The sequence below is a fragment of the Gossypium raimondii genome, chromosome 8, assembly GCF_025698545.1.
Source record: "Gossypium raimondii isolate GPD5lz chromosome 8, ASM2569854v1, whole genome shotgun sequence".
NCBI classification, from domain to species: Eukaryota; Viridiplantae; Streptophyta; class Magnoliopsida; order Malvales; family Malvaceae; genus Gossypium; species Gossypium raimondii.
The window spans coordinates 3,524,089-3,544,818 of record NC_068572.1 but is presented as its reverse complement, the minus strand read 5'-3'; the positions used below and the strand labels follow the sequence as shown (position 1 = coordinate 3,544,818).

Here is a 20,730-nt window from a genome sequence, read left to right as displayed (position 1 = left end):
TAATCTGGCGAGGGAATGTTTAACACCAGAATTTGAACTCTAAACTTTGAAGTGATAACACAAAGTTTTAAGTAGCTCTCGAATAATGGGAACAAAGTAATTGATGTAGAGGTGTAACGTGTAAGGCCGTGGTGCTGATTTTTTTTTTTATTACTCAAAATTATATTAATATTTATAATTAAATTCAAGCGAAGAAGTTTATTTTATTACTAGGATTAAATTACCACAATGTGTGAATGTTAAGAATTAAATTTATTATATTAACATTTCTGTCTGATGATCAAAAGTGTCTTAAAAGTAAACTTAAAACTGTATTAATATGATTTTTCTTTTTAAACACAACAAATACAATGCAGCAAAAAGCATATAGATGATGCAATATGAACATCTCAAAATCTATTAAATAACATGTCAGTCGAACATATGTTATACTGTTTCTGTATTCACTCTTGGTATTGGACAAAAAAACACGTTAATAGTTATTTAAATATGATTATATATGAACATATTTTTTTGTTGGGTTTAACACTAAAAATGCTTGGAAACCCCTAAATGACAATTTTAACGCTTCATTTGCAAGGAACTTTTTGTCAACGAATTAGCCTACTCAACGAAAATCGAATGTAGATTAACCTTCCTGAAAAAGACACTTTTTGGAAAATAATTTACTTTCTTAGAAAAGTTAATACTTTGGTAATTGGATAAATTTGTGTAAAATATTTTCTCAATTAAACATACATTTCAGATTTTCTTATTTTTCATTATTTAATTGAGTTTATTTTATATCTATAAATTTATATTTTACAATGTTTTTGTATATATTAAAAATATTTTGTTAAATTCGAGTTCATTACAACGTCATTTTTAGTTACATGACTACCAAGTAAGTATTTTTTGTTTAAAATGTAACATCAACAAAATTGACAAAAATTTAACAATGTCAACAATTGGACTTGATTTTCAAATCTTAAAAGTAGAGGATTAAATTCTTGAAAATAAAAATACAGAACTAAATTGCAAATTTTTGAAGAGTACATAGACTTATTACATATTTTAAGCTTTATACTACAAAATATTTATTATTAATATATTTATAATTATAATAAATATTTTATTAAAATATTAATATTGAATATTTTCAATAATATGTGAAAAATATTATTTATAATTTATTATTAAAATAAAATTGAAATATTAATTTTAATAAATTATATTAATTATTTATTATATGACTAAATATAAATAATTAAATATGTATGTTTAGTAATATTGAAAAATATAATGTCTTATATTAATATTTTAATATTTTTAAAATAAAATTTATTATCAATATAATAATATTAAGTTTGATTTAAGTTAAATTTTATATAAAAATAAAATTACATATAGAGGAGCTTTTTTCTAAAAAATAACTTACACTTTTTAAAAGGATAAATCATTTTATAGAAAAAAAAAGCTTATTTTATGTTGACCTGTAAGTCATTTTCTATTGACCAAGCTGTTTTTTATAAAACAAACATAAGAAAATATAGAAAACATTTTCCGTAAAACCTTTTACATGTAAACAAACGGATCCTTAATTTATATCCGTGAATATGGTCGGTCATTACTCAACTAGCCAACTCTCCAACAACAATAAGACACCTATAATATAAGGGTCCCACTATTAAATCTATAAATAGTTCGTCCTTACTAGGGATGAATCCAGGCGGCGCCGGGGCGGTTGCCTCCTTGAAATTTTTAAAATTTTGAATTTTATATATAAATTATCATGTATTTTAAATTTGGTGTCCGCATTGTATAACATTCACCCTTGGCCAAATTGTATCTCATATAATTTGCTTCTTAAACCATAAGATTATATTTTATATTAACAAAGTATTTTTCAATTTTTTATTATATGACTTTAATAATAATCAAATATTAATATATGATAGGCCTCGAAAGACTAAACTTAGAGACTCAATATGAACTTTATTGTATTTTGATTTGTATGTCTTGCTAAAGAATTATTTTCCTCTGGTAAGGTGTCGACACTGTTGATAGAAAAAGAAAGGAGTTTGATGTCATACAAATTATCTTCCTCTCGGCTCCTTACACAAGACCTCTTGGTAAATACTTTTGCATAAATTATGTTCTTTATTTATTTGACTTTTTTTTTCTTAATATGTTATTATTTAATATATTATTATCGTCTTCAGGTTTTTCGATTAAATTATGGTCAACAAAAAGATCAAATATTTTTTCAAAAAAAGGGTATCAGAAAGCAATAACGATTAATTGGTTCCTCAACCTTCTATTATTAGTGGAGAAAAATCAAATATTGGATCTTCCAAGCTCATGAACGAGATATCAGGTCTTCTCAATCTCAAGCTCCTAAATGATAGTATTAGTTATTCTTTTTTACATATTGGAAAGAAATATTTAATTTTATATAATGTGATTTTTTTTATAGTTAAAACGTTCATGCTTTTTAAAAAAACATTAAATTAATTTGTTTGATAAGAAAAAAAAATATTCGAGAAGAATTTGTACTTTTTTACGTTTAAAAAAAGTCGTTCGGATTTAGAAGTTTAGCCCCCTTAATGTAAAGTCTTAGATCCGTCCTTGGTCCTTACCGTTTTCTTCCTCAATGTACTTAAACTTTGATATTCTCTCAAAATCTTCTCAAAACCCTCAAACACTCAACTATATTTGTGTTGATGCAAAATTTAGTGCTGGAGATTGCAGATGATTCACACAAGAGTGCCAAGACATCAAACTCCAACACCATTTTTCCCTAAATTTTGAAATTTAAAAAGTAAAAAGATTAAATTCTTAGAAATATAAGTGCATGAACTAAATTCTTAAGTTTTGAAAGTAGGAGGACTATAAGCATATTTTAACCAAAAAATTAATTAAATAATTTCACTAATTGAAGAACATTTCTTATACATTTGCTGTAATAATAAATTTATTTATTTATTCACTTACAACTACTGAGAAGCAAGCAAATGGTGAGATCTTGGCCTCCACTACCAACCACCAACCCAAAATATATCACCTTCATCATTTGAAACAATTATTTAGCAAATAAATCAAAACCACCTCTATGTTAGACAAGGACTAAACTAGAAATTTTTAGGATTAAAATTAACTTATATATTTTTATAAGAGTTAAAATATAATTTTATTGTTTCATTGATTTATATCTTTATAATTTTTTAAAGGGCAATTAAAATTTTATCATTTTAAGGGGTTAAAGAGTACTTTTACCATGTACTAACTTATAATTTTATAAAATTTGAAGGGTTAAAAGTGCGATTTCTCATTTTAGGATGCCCGGGTCCCTGCCAGCTCTCCCTCAATGCCGCCTTTGAGCACTGGGTGTTCATTTTTGTAATGACCTGATTTTTGTCGGTGTTGAAAAGTCGATTTTAGTGTTTTGAGTTATTCGAGAAGTTAGGTGGAGAGATTTTCGAGAATTAATTTCGGGGAGAGTTAAGAGGTTTAATTAGTGGGTTAAGTGTTTTTTGGGCTTTGTGGACGGTGGTTTCTTCCATTTTTTCAACAAAACCATTCTGCAATGTCTGCAGCAAAACCATTCAAAGAGTGGAAGAAGTGAAAAGGAAAGAAGAGGGTATATTTATTATCAGGTCCCTGGTGGAATTAAAGAGGAAAAATATCTCACATTGACCACCATGTGTCACTTTTTAAGTGGGTCAGTGTATTGACACTTCATCGACTAACTGTCAAGGGCAAAACTAGGAGTTTGGCAAGAGCCCCCTAAAATAATTTTTTTAAAATTTTAAATTAGTAAACGTAAAATTACACTTTAATTCTCCTAAAAATGATAAATTTTTAATTTGATATTTTAAAAATTATAAAAATATAAGTTATTAAAATGATGAAATTACATTTTTACTATCGTAAAAATTACAATTTAATTTTGACCCCTAAAAATTTTATGGCTTCGCCCTTACTGACAGTACCACATTGAGAAAAAATTTAAAGTTCAAATATCAAAATAAAAATTTGAATGTTCAAACATCATATTAAAAGATTGATCAAAGCTCAAGTACTAAATCTGACATTAAGCAAATTATTTATCCAAAATTTAATAGATTTAGCTCGTACCAATAGTTTTTATAAGGTTTTTATAAAGTAGACATTACTCGACTTGAATTACTATTTAACAATAAAAACATTTTAACTTGAATTTAATTATAATATAAGAATATTAATATAAAATAAAAATTTAGGTCATTTGTCTTCCTCGAGCATGGGTGAAAAAGTAAAAAATATACATTATGATTTGAATTTATTATTATTTTTATTCATTTTGGTATTTAAAGTATTCCTCCAATTAAATAGTGTATTTATATTTCATAAATAAGTATAAATGATTAAATCGTAAATTAAACTAAAAAATTAATATAATAATCGGTTTTTATGATCATCTCATAAATTATTAATAGAGTTAAATAGGTAATTTGCTTAAATTTTAAAAATACAAAACAATTTTCTTATTTTTACATTTAATAATTTTTATCAATAATTAATAATTAAATAATTTATTTTTCCATATAATTTTTTTATTATATGTGTTTTTAAGGTGGTGATAGCTCCATCATTAGTAAATTACAAGCATGCATTCTCCATCTTTCAACTTCAAAAATATTTACTTTATGAGTTTCCTTAAAGTGGTCACTTGTTTGTTAGGTCAATTGACAACACACTATTATCTTATTGCTTATTTCATTTTACAAATTCGTCTCTCTTTTCCTCTCATTTGGTTAAAATATGTTTCAAATCCTTTGTATTTTATACATCTGCAATTTAGTCCATTTACTTTAATTTCCAAAAGTTTAATTTCTTTATTTTTCAAAATTTCAAAATTCAAATCCAGATTATAAACACTAGTAAAATTCTTTTGTTAAATTTACTTACGGAACATTTTGAAATAAGAAAGTCACTCGCTCGGTATCCATGTAACTAAAAAAATAACGTTGTAATACTTGAATTTATAAAATAATTTTAATAGTGCTAGCAATTGGATTTGTATTTTTAAAATTCGAAAAATGGAATGACCAAATTCCTTTAAATAAAAAGTACAAAACTAAGTTCCAAATGTGTGAAGAGTATAGGGACTTGGAGGATATTTTAAGCTTCTCAATCTAATTATGTCCATAGCCCCTATACTCTTCGAATTTTTGAAACTTATCCCCTCTACTTTTAATTTTAGAAATTCAGTTCCTCTACTTGATAGATTTAAAAATAAAGTTCAATTAGTAACGTTGTTAACTAACTTCCGTTAAGCCTTAATATGTGCTATTATTTGAACTTTAATTATTAAATCAGACATTTGAATATTGAAATGCCACGTATTAAAATTTAACAAAATACTATTAACATAATTGTCAATTGGACTTTATATTTCAAATGAAACAAGTAAAATGACTAAATTCTTAGAAACAAAAGTAAAAGAACTAAATTTTAAATGTTAAAAGAGTACATGTACTAAAGGTATAATTAGACCTTCCTATTAATATGAAAAGGTAAGGTGTCCAAAACTATGAATGTAAGCTTCAAGTTTGTTGAAGGATTGGAATATTATATTGATAAATAGTGAAAAGTTGAGTATTCCATATTATTACATTCAATATTTTGCAATTTAAATATTATAAATTTGGAATTTTAGATGCTTATATTATATATATTATTCATAATTAATTTCAAACTATTTTTGCCTTTTTATTTATTTATTTTTGGTTGAATAGATCATTAAAGGTTGTAGACTCCATAAGTTGATTCGGAGTTAACAAGTGTTCTATAGGGATATAGTAAAATATTTATAAAAAAACACATGTCTATATTTTAAGATTGCTTGTGGAATAAAAAATTACATTATCAGTGTGCCAAATACTGACCTATGTTTATGTGTGGTTAAATTGTCTAGCAAGTCCCTATACTATAGAATTAGGAACAAACTAGTTTCATTTATTATAAAAATAATTTTTTTGTCTTTATTCATTTAATTCTAAAGAAAATAGATAATTTTTTAAAAAATAGTAATTTAATTTTGGTCATACTTTATTTATTTGTTAAATTCGAGTCTCACTAATATTCCTTTTAAACTATAACAACCTAATTGTGATCTATAAGATTAATTATTTACTTTAAAATTAATCTGTATATATTAAATCGCTTAATTTTGCCTTGAGATATAAATTATGATTTAAAATATATAAATTAATATAATTATATATATAATATAACAAGGTATATAAATCTATATTGCGATAAGTGACACATTCCCTTTTATATTTATTTAAATAATTTATTATCCATTTAATTTTTATAATTTAAAAAATATATTTTCTAACTAAATTATCCTTTCAAAATATTTAATTTTAAAATATCTTTATCTTTTAATATAAATATTCCTATAATTATATATTTAGATCTGTGTTTATTTTAATAATTATATATTATCTATAATTAATTTTTAAGTTAATGTTTAAACATGAATTTAAAAATTAGATAAATAGAAATTAAAAAAGTTTAATTTATCCCTTTAATTTAACTTAAATATTATTTATTTGTGCATTATTTATATTATATATTGGTATTTATTTTAGGAGGATCAACTTAGGTATTTCTCTTTGAAAGTAAAAACTGGAGAGTGAGAGAAGGGGAAGTCGTTCAAAAATGTTACATTTTCAATTTAATTTCTGTAATTTATTGATTTCAGTTTTGATTTAATCATAAATTCCTACCCTGGTGCAATTTCAATTTCATTTTTAATTATTATTTAATAATATTATTAATATATCAATGTAAATATTTAATAAAATCCCAATGGAGATGAGGTTTGATGGATTTTTATTAAAAAGAAAATTAAAAAATATATATTAAAAATGCAAACCTACCGCCCAAGTTAGCCATTCACGTGAGAATGGTTTTAATATTTTGGTTCTTGATCTTTTATAGAACAGGTCTCTTAACTTTAGTCAATTTTCTAATTTAACCCTCATTTGTTTTAAATTGTTTTAATTTAGCTAGTTCGTGTTCTTAATATATATTTATTTTAATGATTATGAAGCTCATTAGCAGATTTTATTATTTATTTGTAATTTATTTCAAAAATTAACTTTCTAAAAAAAATAAACTTTTGTTTCATTATTGTTGGGGATAAACCCGATTAAGCAACGGACAAGTAAAATAACGAAGAAATTGAAAAGATTGAACACAAATATTTTAGATGGAAAACCATCAAAGAGGGAAAAACCACGGGTAAAGATAATTTCACTATAACAACAAAAACAAATAGTACAAAAGATGAAGATAAAACTAAACCCTGAACTCGAAATAAGAACCCTAAAAAATATAAACACAAAATTCTCAAAAAGTTTATAAAAGCTAATACCTAAATGTGTTATGGGTTAATCTTTCTAGGGTTGAAAAAATACCTATTTATAGGTTAAATTCGTAGGTCAAATAATCTACACTAATCAAAGTTCGACTGAAATAAATACTCACAGTTTAACCAGGAGAAGAAAACTGAGAAAATTACATGACACGTCACCACATCCCCAGTCGTGTTGTCACCACGTCATTTCTACTTCTCTCCTGTTTTCGTCGTCATGTCTTTACGACCTCACATGGCTTCTTGTCGCAACATCACTTTCTATTTGTGCCTTATTTTGACCGAAATGCGAGGCATACTCCACAAATCTCCACCTTGACTCGTATTTCCACAATGCCTTTTTTTTTCAAAGCCTGTCACGGGCCTATCTTGAACTATACAAGAGATTAACTAAGTCAAAGTTGTACTTGAACTTTGAAGTTGGAAGACTTTTTTTTTCGACTTGTGCACTGCCAAATCAAAATTGACTCGAGTCTGATTTCCATGAACGCAGTGCCTTATATTTTCAAAACATGCACCCAAAAAAGAACCTCTCTTATACGAAATGGTTATACTTTTTTCCATCATATGACCAAGTTGCCTCCACTTCAAACGAGTCGACTTCGACTCCTTAATAGACGAGGAACGTCCTGTTTCACCATCACTGTTGATCCTTCCAGAACATAAAGACTGTCAATTTTTTTTCCTTTCATTAAAATGAGAGCCCTACGATATACCTTAATGTCGCTTGACTCAATGTTAATTCTACAACCTTTCGAGTCCAAATTTTCCAATGAGATAATATTTCTCTTTAAACTAGGTACATACCTAACGTCTGACATTGTCTTGATTGTCCCGTCGTGCATCCTGATCTGAACAGTACCAATACTTATTACCTTATTAGGTGAACCATTCCCCATACGCACAACTTCACCTTAAGTAAACTGTATGTGGAAAATCAGTCTTGTTAGGACACATATGGAAATAACACATGAAATCGAGGATCCACTCGGACGTAAGATTAGAGCTTTCACTTGTACCAACAAGAGATCATAACCCTTGTCATCAGCCAAATTAACACCAGCTTAATCTTCCTTGTTGCTCTCAATAGCCATTTTATTTCACAATTTGTAACAATCTGCCTTGATGTGGCTTAACTTCTTACAATAGTGACATATATTGTCTCGCTTCCTTGATACTACCAAAATCGAGGCTTGCCTATCTAACTTGCTATCCAGACCAAACTCATTGTCGAGTGTAACACCCTTACCCAATCCGATCATCGAGTCCGAGTAAAGGGTGCCACGACTAAACCGGATCCTTTAACATACTTAGAAGCTCATAAAATACAATCATATTGTATTACCTATTTATAAAAACTTACTACCGAGTCAAAAGTTTTAAACAATATTTATTGTCTGAACTTCGAACTTTGAGGAATCTAAATAAATGCAATATAGTTGCCCATTGGCGAAGTTCTTAAAGGTACCCCATTCTTATTTGCATGATTATTAAATAACGAAGCTTCTCAATCCCATAAGATGTGTACTTTAAAATCCGTTTCTGAGGAAGCTTTCGTCAAATAATGGTAATGAAACCCTCACCAGTGCTCAAAAACGCGTTTCATAGATCACTAAGTGAAATCAGACACATGCTTTAGAAAGCATTTAATGCGTCAAAACGTGTTTTCAGATTTTACCCGAGATTCCCAGAGTCATGTACCTGACCCTAACAATTTTTTTGCAGATTTGAAGCACATTTTAAAGATTTTCGATGAAAACGCAAGTCCTGCAACGCATTTTCGACCACGAGATTTTTTCATTTACAATTTCACCCTTTTCTTGTGCCTATAAAAATGGGCTCCCCCTTCATACTCCATCATCCTAAAAACATCATCTCTGAGCCTCTATCCGTCCACTTTACAATAATTCTCTCTCTCATTTTTTTTCATTGCTTTAGTGTTAAAAAATTTTGTCGCTAATATAATTTCTGGTTTGAGGTATTTTTGAGTCATCAGTGATAGGATATCGCTCTGAGACGCACACATTTCATATATCCTGCCAAGATGGTACCATTACCTTTGAAACTTATCTTGTGGAAGTCGGGTCCTGGGGTTATTTAGCTTTGTATGGTCAGGGGTGGAAGTCTACGTAGAGGTCTCAATCGACGACCGTTATGCGATCATGGATCGGAGTATAACGGGGGAGCCAGTTGATGGTCATTACGTAGCCGCGAGCTCAAACTTTTCAGATTCTAAAAAATGTTGCCTTATAAATACCATATAGAAGTTTGAGGGCATAACCATATGGAAAATTGTGGGGCTTTCTGTTATAATCGGTGTAATTTTTTCTTAATTTCCACGTAGTTGACATCTTTAAACTTCCTTCTTATCCGAAGGTCGGCACCACCGTGGACGTAGGAGGATTCTCAGGCGGGTAGCAACTCTTTCGGTGGAGTATAGGTGATGTTCCTTTCAGGGCGACAACGATTTCCATTATTAAACAACCTATTAATAACTACAATCACTGTAACGCCGACTTGAGTTTGACCTCTACTTCTGTTGAAACATCTGCTCTTCGCCTGAGAGCCCTTTTGTGTCCACCTCGATGTTAGTTTTCGAATAAGAATAAAATGTTAAAGATATTGATTGCCTAGAAATAGAGAAAAAAATTATGTTGCTTACACCGGAAAGCCTTCCGTTTTTTCCTATGATTATGACTTCAATATTATGTATGGTATATATAAGGCATCATTTGTGGGTATCCAAAAAGCTTAAACTCATGACTGCACAATGATGGTCAACTGGCCCCCAATTATACTCGAACTAGAGACCGCATCACAACTGTTGATTGAGACCTCTATTTAGACTTCGACTCGTGACCATATTAAGCATCGTCACCCCAAAATCTGACTTCCATAGGATGAGTTTCTGAGGTAAAAAATCTTAACCCTAAGAGAGAGTGTATAAAAGTGCGTCCAGCTGGGCACACTTTCTGCATAGTTGGCAGGAAAGCGCGTGCTTTCACACATTCTCTAAAATCTCTATTTCCCTAATTTAAAAAAAAATGGCATAATTACCTAATTTAGCCTAAAAAATTTGTTCTATATTTAAATTTTTTTTACAAAATTAGCTAAAAAATTTTAAATAACAAAACTGAGATTCAATTTGTCAAAATTAAGTATAAAGATTAAATATTAAAATATGAAAAGCTACAATTACTTCTAACATATTTAAATTTTAAAAAATGAATAACAAAAGGTCTTCCCACTAAAGTCATTTCTTTCTTAAAAAGAGATAAAAGGAAAAAGTATTGGTACCTTTCCTCATCCTTTATACGTACTACAATCAAAGTCGGTGGTAAGTGGTAACATTACCTTCTATTTTCTTATTTTTGGAATATAACATTAACTTTTATTTTAAAAAATAACACTAATTACACCTAGGTCATTAAACTATTAATAAATTTATATTTTGGTTAATTAACTTTAAAAATTATAAAATGGTCACAAATTTATTTGAAAATTTTCATTTAAATCATCAGGTCGTTGAAATCGTTATTGTATGGACTTTACTGATTGCAATATCTACACTAATTGAAAGCTCTCTTTTACAATTAATTTTTTTCATAAAATAAATTAAAATGTCACGAATTCCATGAACCAAAATCTAAATAACTTTTTTCTTTAATCCCCGACAACTAACAATTTGGATCTAAGTTATGTTCTTTTACTCATTAATGGGTACAGAACCACCGTATATATCAATCGTTAAATCACCGCTTGGAGCTTACTATTCAGATTGAAAAAAAAAAAACTTTACAACCCAGTGACTCAAATAAAAACTTTCAGTAATTCAACGACTTAAATGAAAACTTTCAAATAATTTAATTACCGTTTTATAACTTTTTTAAATTAAGTGATCAAAAATAAATTTATTAATAATTTAATAACTTTAGGTGTAGCTTTTAATTTTTTAAATAATTTTTTATTTTTAATAATTTACTAATTTACTTTTTAAAGTAATAAATCTCGGACCATATTTCCTAAATTTTAGTAATTTGTGCTAATTTCATCAAATAATACCAATCTAAAAGTTGTATTTCACGTATTTTTAAACAAAATTAATATTAATATTTTATATTGAGCTTTGTAAGTATGCTGCATGCATGTTTATTAATTTCAAAATTAACATAAACGATCAAATTTATTGATATAATTTAATAAAATTAAATACATGATTTATATAAAAATTAGTTAAATTAAGTGACTTAAAATTATAAATTCCCCAGTTTTATGTTTCCATCTTTTTAGCAATCGAGGCAACAATAATATGATTTCTAGATATTGTTTGGCTGGCTAATTTAATATCTTTTAATAATAAGAATATAAAATTAATTACAAAAATTTTCTAAATATTTTTATATTTTTTACGATAAGTTTTGGCTGTCAAATTAATTCCGATCATGAATTTTTGGGATTGCTCAATTCAAAGACAGGTAAGCACGACCAGGGGCTCAATCTAGTTGGCTATAAAATAATGTTTCGGTTTCTAAAGGTAAAATTTTTATATAGATCCCTGTATTTTAGTGTAGAGTGCATTTTGATCCTATAATTTTAAAATAAGGTGAGCATAATGGTCGTTTTTATTCTGAAAAGAAAAACGACCATTATGGGTTTTATAATATGATATTTTAAGTGACATGACATGTTCATTTAACGTATTACAACTTTTATCTAAACTATTGCATTTCATTTGACTTGATTTCATATTTTATTCACAACAAAATACTCTGGTCTAACTTAAACTACAGTAAGGTAGTAAACATGATATTTTATATTTTAAATAAATGTCATATCATTTAATTGAGTGCAATATAATTTTTAATCTTTGAATTTGATAAATCAAGTCCATTTTATTATGGTGCTCTTTTTAGTCTTTTGGCATTTGAACCTGAAAGCTAAGCTCACTTTGATCTCTAAATTTAAAAAATATAAAAGCTTGATAACATGACATAATCTCATAGCATCACATTATCAAATCTTGACGGAATCTAAGTTCAGAGACTCAAATGGATTTAATTGTCAAATTCAAATGCTAACATGGATCTAACAAGTTTAGAGACCAAAAATTATATAAACCCCAAATTTAATTATTTTCTTCGATAGTTACAGAAAATTAATTAATTTGCTCATTTTGCTATAAGGACTAAAATGCACTTCACATTATAGAATAGGGATCTATACAATAGTTTTGCCATTTCTAAATTAAATTCCAATAGACCTGGCTCGGGCCGAAGGCCTTTTCGAAATGTGGGAGGATTTGGGAAAAAAATATAGACCCGAAAAATGAGCTTGGATAAAAAATAAGGCCCGTTTAAAAAATGAGTCGGGCATTGGGTAAGTCATTTCTAGCTTGGGCTCGGCCCGAATTCACTAAAGGACAAAAAAATATGTTTTTTTAAATATTATTTTCTTATTGTTTTCTCCATATTTTGATATCATTTTACTATTATGTTACTACTATTTTGTTGTTATTGTTTGGATATTATATAAAACATATTTTATTGTTAATTTTGTTATTATTTTAAAGACATTTGTTAATTTTGTTGTTATTTTAAAGACACTTGTTAATTTTATTATTACTTTAGAGGCATTTCCTTGTTAAGTTGCATCTATCTTAGTGTTATTTAAGTATACATATTTTTTAAAATTTATTTTCAGTTTGTTGGAAAATATTTATTTTGATGCTTTTAATATTTTTGATATATTATATATATTTAAAATAATATAAAAATTAATATAGGCGGGCCGGGTCGGGCCTGGATTTTAATATTTTTATTCGGGTCAGGCTTGAGCAAAAATTTAAACCTATTTTTAAGCCGGGTCAGACCCAAGCCTAACAAAAGGACCTAAATTTTTAGTTGAGTCCGGCTCGGCCCATACACACCTCTAAGGGTGAGTTTGGATGGGCGGTGCGTTTACCTGCGGTTAGTATAAAAATAGCGGTGGCGGTGAGATTAGATACTATAACGTGAGACAAAAAGTAAGTTAAACGCACCGCACCGCATCCAATCGCCCATCCAAACCCACCTTAAATTTCAACAACAATGAGAATAAATAAAAATAAAAGCAACCATGAGAATAAATAAAAAATAAAAGGAGAAAGTTTTGGTAAATTTTAGTTTTAAATATAAAAATTAAAAAGATGAGAGGCGGGTCCCATGAAAACTGAGACCATCTCTGTCTTTTACCCAACTATTTCCCAACACAGTGGGTCCCTTTCTCTTCCTCCATCATCACTCTTTTTTCTTTTCTTTTCTGCTTTGAAATTTCACTTAAAATGTTCTCTCTCTCCGCTTAAAATTTTCCCCAACACCAAACAAGCAAACAAACAAAAACGCAACAAGTTCAAAATTATAATAATAATTATAATAGGAAAGAAAGTGATGGCGTCTAATGTTTACAGGAATGGTACGGGTTCGCACAAGGGAGCAATGAGGCCACTCGCCGCTTCAAATTCATCGAATGTCAAATCATTTTCATTCAAATCAAGAATTCCTCCTTCGTCGAATCACTCACCAGGATCTGCACCTCTTCGCCGCTCCAACTCCGCTGGAGGAAGTGACGGAGGTTTTTTTTTCTTTTCATTTTGCTTTCTTTGATTGTTTTCGTGAATGTGATCGCGAACGTATTTTTGATGTTACTTACTAATTATTATGTTTTTGTGCTTGATTTTTTATCTACAGTGCCTGGAAGAGTTCGAGTAGCTGTTAGATTAAGGCCGCGTAACGCGGAAGAATCTGTGGCGGATGCAGATTTTGCAGATTGTGTTGAACTACAGCCTGAGGTAAGTGAAAAAAACTCTAAAATCTCATTTTAGTAACCGTGATTCATTATGTGGATATAATTTATTTTATTTGCTTCAATAATGTTTTATTCTATAGTTTTTGTCGTTAATTATTTTTGTAATTATATATTCTTGCGCTACTGTAGCTCAAGAGACTTAAACTTAGGAAGAACAATTGGGATTCAGAAACATACGAGTTTGATGAGGTGCTTACGGAATTCGCTTCTCAGAAGCGTGTCTATGAAGTTGTTGCAAAGCCTGTTGTAGAGGTCTGTTTTGTTTTGTTTTTACTTTTTAAAATGTTCTATTATAATTATGCCATTAAATCATGCAGTCAAATGCTCATTTTGTTGTTCGGAGATCTTTCTAGTTAGCCCCAGCAAGCTGTAAACACTTATATGGATATGGCTTAATGAATGAGACTGTGTATTGATGTTGGTTTGGCTTTTGCAGAGTGTTTTGGATGGTTATAATGGAACTGTAATGGCTTATGGCCAGACTGGAACCGGGAAAACTTTTACTCTTGGACGGTTGGGTGAGGAAGATACATCTGCTCGTGGAATAATGGTCCGCTCAATGGAGGAGATTTTAGCAAATGTTTCTCTAGAAACAGATTCTGTTTCTGTTTCATATTTGCAGGTTGCCAATCGCATGATTTTAATTCTATTAATCTCAATTGTTCAATTAATTGAAAAAAATTCTTTGATGCCATAATGTCTATATGATCATGTTATTTTGTATTAATTGCTTATTAGAGTTATAACTTTTCTCTGATATTTTATTAAACTTTCTGTTTCAATTCCTGTGGGCTTGTATGTTCTCATTAAGAATTTTACTAGTTTACTTTCAATGTGCCCTTGAAGCTTTATATGGAGAGTATTCAGGATCTCCTTGATCCAGCAAATGATAATATTTCCATTGTGGAAGATCCCAAAACTGGAGATGTTTCATTACCAGGGGCAACTCATGTAGAAGTCAGGGACGAGCGGGACTTTATGGAGTTGTTGAGGACAGGAGAGGCTCACCGAATTGCTGCAAATACAAAGCTAAACACTGAATCATCGCGCAGTCATGCTATTTTGATGGTGATTAATCTTCTCTTTCGTTCTTCCCCTTCCCAGTCTCTATGCTTCAAGCTTTTGTTGTCCTGCCTTTAGTTATGCTGTTGTTTTATCCTTTGGTGAAATATTGTGTGTTCAACCATGTTAGTGCAGGTACATGTTAAGAGATCGGTTTTGGGAGCAGAAGATGTTATTCCAAGTGAAACAGACAAGTCTTCTCACTTTGCCAAACCTCCAAAGCCTCTTGTGCGAAAAAGCAAGCTGGTTTTGGTAGATTTGGCAGGCTCAGAGCGCGTTCACAAGTCAGGTGCAGATCATGGTCCTTTTATTTCCCTCCAGTGGCAAGTCAATTGCATATTGTATTTTAGAGTTTTTCCCCCACCTGCTTGAGCATTGTATTTGGCCTGTAGTTAATTTATGTTTTTGCCAGATAGAATTTTTCTTCCTGTTCCCACCTATATATATTTGTAGGCTTCCCCAAGTGCTGGAGGTACTCTTATAAGTTCAAGTTCTTGGGTTTAAAGTGAGTTTGATTCACTATACTTTTGGCAGGAAGTGAGGGACACATGTTGGAGGAAGCCAAGTCTATTAACCTTTCTCTGAGTGCTTTGGGAAAATGCATTAATGCTTTAGCAGAGAATAGTGCTCACGTGCCAGTTCGTGATTCAAAACTTACGAGGCTGCTTAGAGATTCATTTGGAGGTGAGTTATCTTTTATACTCATGTAAGTCAACGTGTGCTTTGGCTTCATTGTACCTGAACCATGTGCTTTTAGGAGAACATGTTTATGATCTAAAATTTTATGTACTTTCTTGTATTTCTTTTGGAATTTTATTTCTAGCAAGTTGATTGGTTTTCTGAGTTATCATGAGGTAGATTTATGATTTGTAGGCACTGCAAGAACCTCATTAATAGTTACCATTGGTCCCTCCCCACGACATCGAGGAGAGACTACAAGTACAATACTGTTTGGCCAAAGGGTGAGTTTTTATAGAAAAAAGTGCTCAGACTGTCATCTTTCATGGGTTCATATATATATATACTTATATATATCATCTGTTATTATGCAACTTACCTGTTATTAAGTAATTGCACTTTGGTTAATATCCACTGTCTTTAAATTTGATCTCTTTTTTTCAAGTAGTTCAATTTCATTTCATTTCATGACATTCAGATTCCTTTCATCTGTTCATTTCTTCATATTTTGTATGTACTGTTGTCTCTAATTGTGTAGAAGTAGGATGTTTTTACTTGACACCGCATTACTACATTTCTTTCAGGCTATGAAGGTGGAAAATATGTTGAGAATAAAAGAAGAGTTCGATTATAAAAGTTTGTCCAGAAAGCTTGAAATACAGCTGGACAAGCTCATTGCAGAAAATGAACGGCAACAGAAAGTATTTGATGATGAAGTTGAAAGAATAAACTTAGAAGCACTAAACCGTGTTTCGGAGGTTGAGAGAAATTTTGCAGGTGCTTTAGAGGTTAGTCCAGTTATTCATCATTCTCCCCAATGGGTGATTCTTGCCAATGCCTCATGGTTTTCTATTTTCGGTTATCTTTTAAACAAATTCCGTGCTTGAGAGTGTGATATGTTGGTAATGAACTCCTAGTGCCTTCCTTTAACAGAAGGAGCGACTAAAGTGCCAGATGGAATATATGGAGTCCGTTAAGAAGCTGGAGGAAAAGATGATAGAAAATCAACAAAAGCATGGGTGTGATGGCTTCATGCAGGATAAATGTAACGGAGAGGTACTGGCATCAACAACTGTATCTAGTGTGTCATGTAATATTATCATGTGAATCCATTGCTCGCCAGTCGGGCCCCTTTTTTGATGACAGGCATGCAATTTATTTTCAATGATGTAATCGGGGAATAGTGCATTATTTTCCAACTTTACCAATACATCTTTATTAAATATATTCGTATCAGGGTGGGGACTGTATTCCCCATCCTTATCCCTGATGGGAAATTCGTTTCTTTTCTGTCCTCAAATTTAAATCCCCAAACCTGTCTCTGTCAGGGTAGGTTGAGTTTGGGGGAGATTGGCATCCCTATTTGTACATCGGATTTTTGGCCATCTTGTGCATGTATTATGATAATATATTTCTTCATCATAATTTTCAGGGGCCTGGTTCTTCTATTGTTGAGGATGTTGCTGAGGTCAAAAAGCTACTAGAGAAAGAAATTCACATGAGAAAGGAAGCTCAAGAGGAGGTCAACAAACTTAAGAGTCAGCTAGGGCAGTGCCCAGATTCAGGGGTATGCTTGTTTAGTGAATCATGAATACTTTTGTATCAAGTTCTCTAAACTTCTGTTGGATTCTGGATAATGATATATGAGGATTTTTTGGTGAACTAGGAAGGTGGTGGTTCTGAAATCTTGAAGCTCCAAAAAGCTCTGGCAGATGAGGTTCGTCAAAAAAAGAAGCTTGAAGAAGAAATGATTATACTAAGAAGTCAAATGTTACAACTGACTTTTGAAGCCGACCAGGTATTTGGATCTTGGATGTTATCATGCTTTTAAGGCCATTGTTCTAACAAGTTGAATTCTCTTCATGTAACGGCATGCTTAAATCAAACACATGCATGTGAATTAATAAAAAGCAAGTACACATTTATGCTGGTTTCCTTTTTATTTTACTACGTAGATGAGAAGGTGTCTTGGAAGAAATGGATCTGCAAATGCTTATGGCGGTTTAGATTCTCCCATGTCTCAAGTTAGGGACTCTTTAAATGGACATAAGACACCAGTTGCTGCACTATTTGAACAAGGTGATAAAAAAGGTGTATTGTCATAATATCAGTTAAACAAATTTCTGTGCATGCATTACTTACTGTCCTATCAATTTACCAGTTGGATTGCAAAAGATCTTAGCTTTGCTCGAGTCAGAGGATGCCAATGTAAGCATTCATGCTGTGAAAGTGGTCGCCAACCTAGCTGCTGAAGGTGAGTAAAAGCTTTGATTTCTTATGCTATTACTTGATGTGCCTTGGATGATTATCCACAAGTAAACCTCTATTTCTCACATGATAAGCTTTATCTCTTGTAAATGCTTAAATAAAATTGTGTTATGTCTATAAGACTGTTTAACTTGGTTTTCCGAGTAACAAAGCGCATGTCCCATGTACTGAACAGAAGCGAATCAGGAAAGGATTGTTGAAGCTGGTGGTCTTACTTCCTTGCTGGTGCTTCTCAGAAGCTATGAGGATGAAAATATTCGCAGAGTCGTAGCTGGTGCAATTGCCAATCTTGCTATGAATGGTAATTGTTCTTCAATATCATCTCATTCTGTGTAAACCTTTCTTTGTTTTTAATCGATGTTACTGTTATTGCTCAAGAGTTTGGCTACTGAATAGTTCCGAGTTCCGATTACATGAGTTTAATATTGTTTCCTTTTATGCAATGCAGAAACCAATCAAGAACTCATAATGATTCAAGGGGGAATCAATTTATTGTCTGTGACTGCATCTCGTGCCGAGGACCCTCAGACTCTACGCATGGTTGCTGGAGCTATAGCTAACCTGTGTGGGAATGGTATACTGCATTTCCTTTTGTATCACCTCTTTAACTAATAAGTTTTGTGTCCTTAAATCTTCGGGATTTTATAACCTTTCCTTTGGTGATTAAAGGAATGAATCCTTGAAATGAGAAAAATCAGATGAGTGTCAACTAATGTGTAAAACGAATGCATCTATAAGGAGATACTTTTGGGTTTTGGCACCATTATATTACATGATCGATCTCAAGCACTATGTAAATTATGTGCTTAAAGCTACTGCATGAAGAATTTCTTGATTAAATCAGGGTTTTTCATTTTTATGTTGCTTTCGATTTTTTTTCTTTTTCTTCTTTTTTTAAAGTATGACACCCTTTTCTAATGCATATCCTGATTCCGTTATTGGGATATATCCCCTCATCATACTTTCCAAAGAGAAACTCGGAAAAATATAACGTATATGCACACTCAAGTCCGAATAACATAGATTCTTTCCGAGCAGTATATCTGGGTCTGCTCTTTCTGCTTCTCTAACATGCTCATGCTTCTTCCAGATAAGTTGCAAACAAAGCTGAGGTCCGAAGGTGGAATTAGGGCCTTGCTGGGAATGGCGAGATGTGGACAACCTGATGTTCTTTCCCAAGTTGCACGTGGAATTGCCAACTTTGCCAAATGTGAATCCCGTGCGTCAACTAATGGTAAGTCTTTGATCTCTAACTTGACATTATCTGATTGTTTACCGGTGAAGTTTTTAATTATCTTTTAGAGTGGACCGAAGATCAACCCGATTTAAGCTATGTATTCTTTTCAAATCTTTATTCACTCATTTAGCTTGGCCTCATCTTCAATGAAATGGCCTCAACTCAAGTTCTATTGTCTTTCTTTTGCATGATCTTATAATGACTCCAGGCATAAAAAGTGGGAGATCGGTTCTTATTGATGATGGTGCGCTTCCATGGATTGTGCAGAACGCTAACAATGATTCCTCACCTATTAGGAGACACATTGAGCTTGCACTATGTCATTTAGCCCAACATGGTAAGTCAGATTTCTTCTCTATTAATAAAAGCGCAAACCTTAAACTCTAAACCTTCTTAAACCTTAAAAGATAAATTACATGAAGGAACGTTTATTTCGAAATTTCAGAAGTAAACGCAAAGGACATGATAAGTGGAGGTGCCCTTTGGGAGCTAGTTCGGATATCGCGGGATTGTTCTCGAGAAGACATAAGAAGTCTTGCTCGACGAACTCTGAATTTAAGTCCCATATTTCGAGCTGAAATGAGACGACTAAGGATAGAAGTATGATTTGAGACGAAGTGTTGGGTTTTCGAAACCGAGTGTGTGGATGTAGCTATAGGAAAAACAACAAAATGTTGGCATTGTATAGAGGCTAAGGTGGGAGATTCTTTAAGAGTGGGTTGGCTTATGATATTATTATGATCATGTTTACTAGGTTCTTCATTCAGCTTAGTGTATGTTAGTGTTAGTTAAAAAAGTGGGGAGGGATAAAAATTTTGTAGGCAATTCAGTTGAGTGAGTCAGTATTTTCCCCTTTTTCTTTTTTTTAAAGAAACAAACTTCTATTAGCTAACTGGGGGGGACTAACTCATTATGTATTCTTTAAATATTCAGGGAAAATAAATAAATTGTTATGATATAAAAATTGATGAGTTCTCTTAATCAGGGTTGTTTAAACTTTGGTTAAAACTGAATTAACCGACCGAATCGATCTAATTCAATCAGAGGTTGGTTAAAGTTTTTTTGAAATTTCGGTTAACGGTTAATTCAGTTCGAAATCGGGTAATTAATCGAATTAACTAAACTTAATAAGTAATATTATATATTATATGTATTAGGTTATTACTAATTCGGTCAAATAAAAATTATTAGTTTTTTTTGTATGTTTTATACTTGTTTTAACAGAAAATATATG

At 30.8% G+C, this 20,730-nt stretch overlaps 1 protein-coding gene across 1 annotated transcript; it reads left to right on the top strand.

The window, feature by feature from the left end:
* Positions 1-13,733: 13,733 nt before the first annotated feature.
* LOC105790340 (kinesin-like protein KIN-UB) lies at positions 13,734-20,477 on the top strand. Its single transcript, XM_012617897.2, has 19 exons — positions 13,734-14,017; positions 14,134-14,234; positions 14,381-14,503; positions 14,688-14,873; positions 15,098-15,319; positions 15,449-15,602; positions 15,848-15,997; positions 16,187-16,275; positions 16,576-16,779; positions 16,925-17,047; positions 17,424-17,558; positions 17,658-17,789; positions 17,947-18,070; positions 18,153-18,245; positions 18,435-18,560; positions 18,708-18,833; positions 19,350-19,493; positions 19,705-19,833; positions 19,942-20,477. The coding sequence occupies exons 1-19, from the start codon at positions 13,834-13,836 to the stop codon at positions 20,100-20,102; spliced, it is 2,706 nt and encodes a 901-aa protein (XP_012473351.1). The 5' UTR covers positions 13,734-13,833; the 3' UTR covers positions 20,103-20,477.
* Positions 20,478-20,730: the final 253 nt, after the last annotated feature.

Bases quoted from the DNA above. Each gene is read 5' to 3' on its own strand.
- LOC105790340 (XM_012617897.2), top strand. From the start codon at position 13,834: ATGGCGTCTAATGTTTACAGGAATGGTACGGGTTCGCACAAGGGAGCA. The intron at 14,504-14,687 runs GTCTGTTTTGTT...TGGCTTTTGCAG, and splicing joins TTGCAAAGCCTGTTGTAGAG to AGTGTTTTGGATGGTTATAA. The intron at 17,559-17,657 runs GTATGCTTGTTT...TTGGTGAACTAG, and splicing joins GGCAGTGCCCAGATTCAGGG to GAAGGTGGTGGTTCTGAAAT.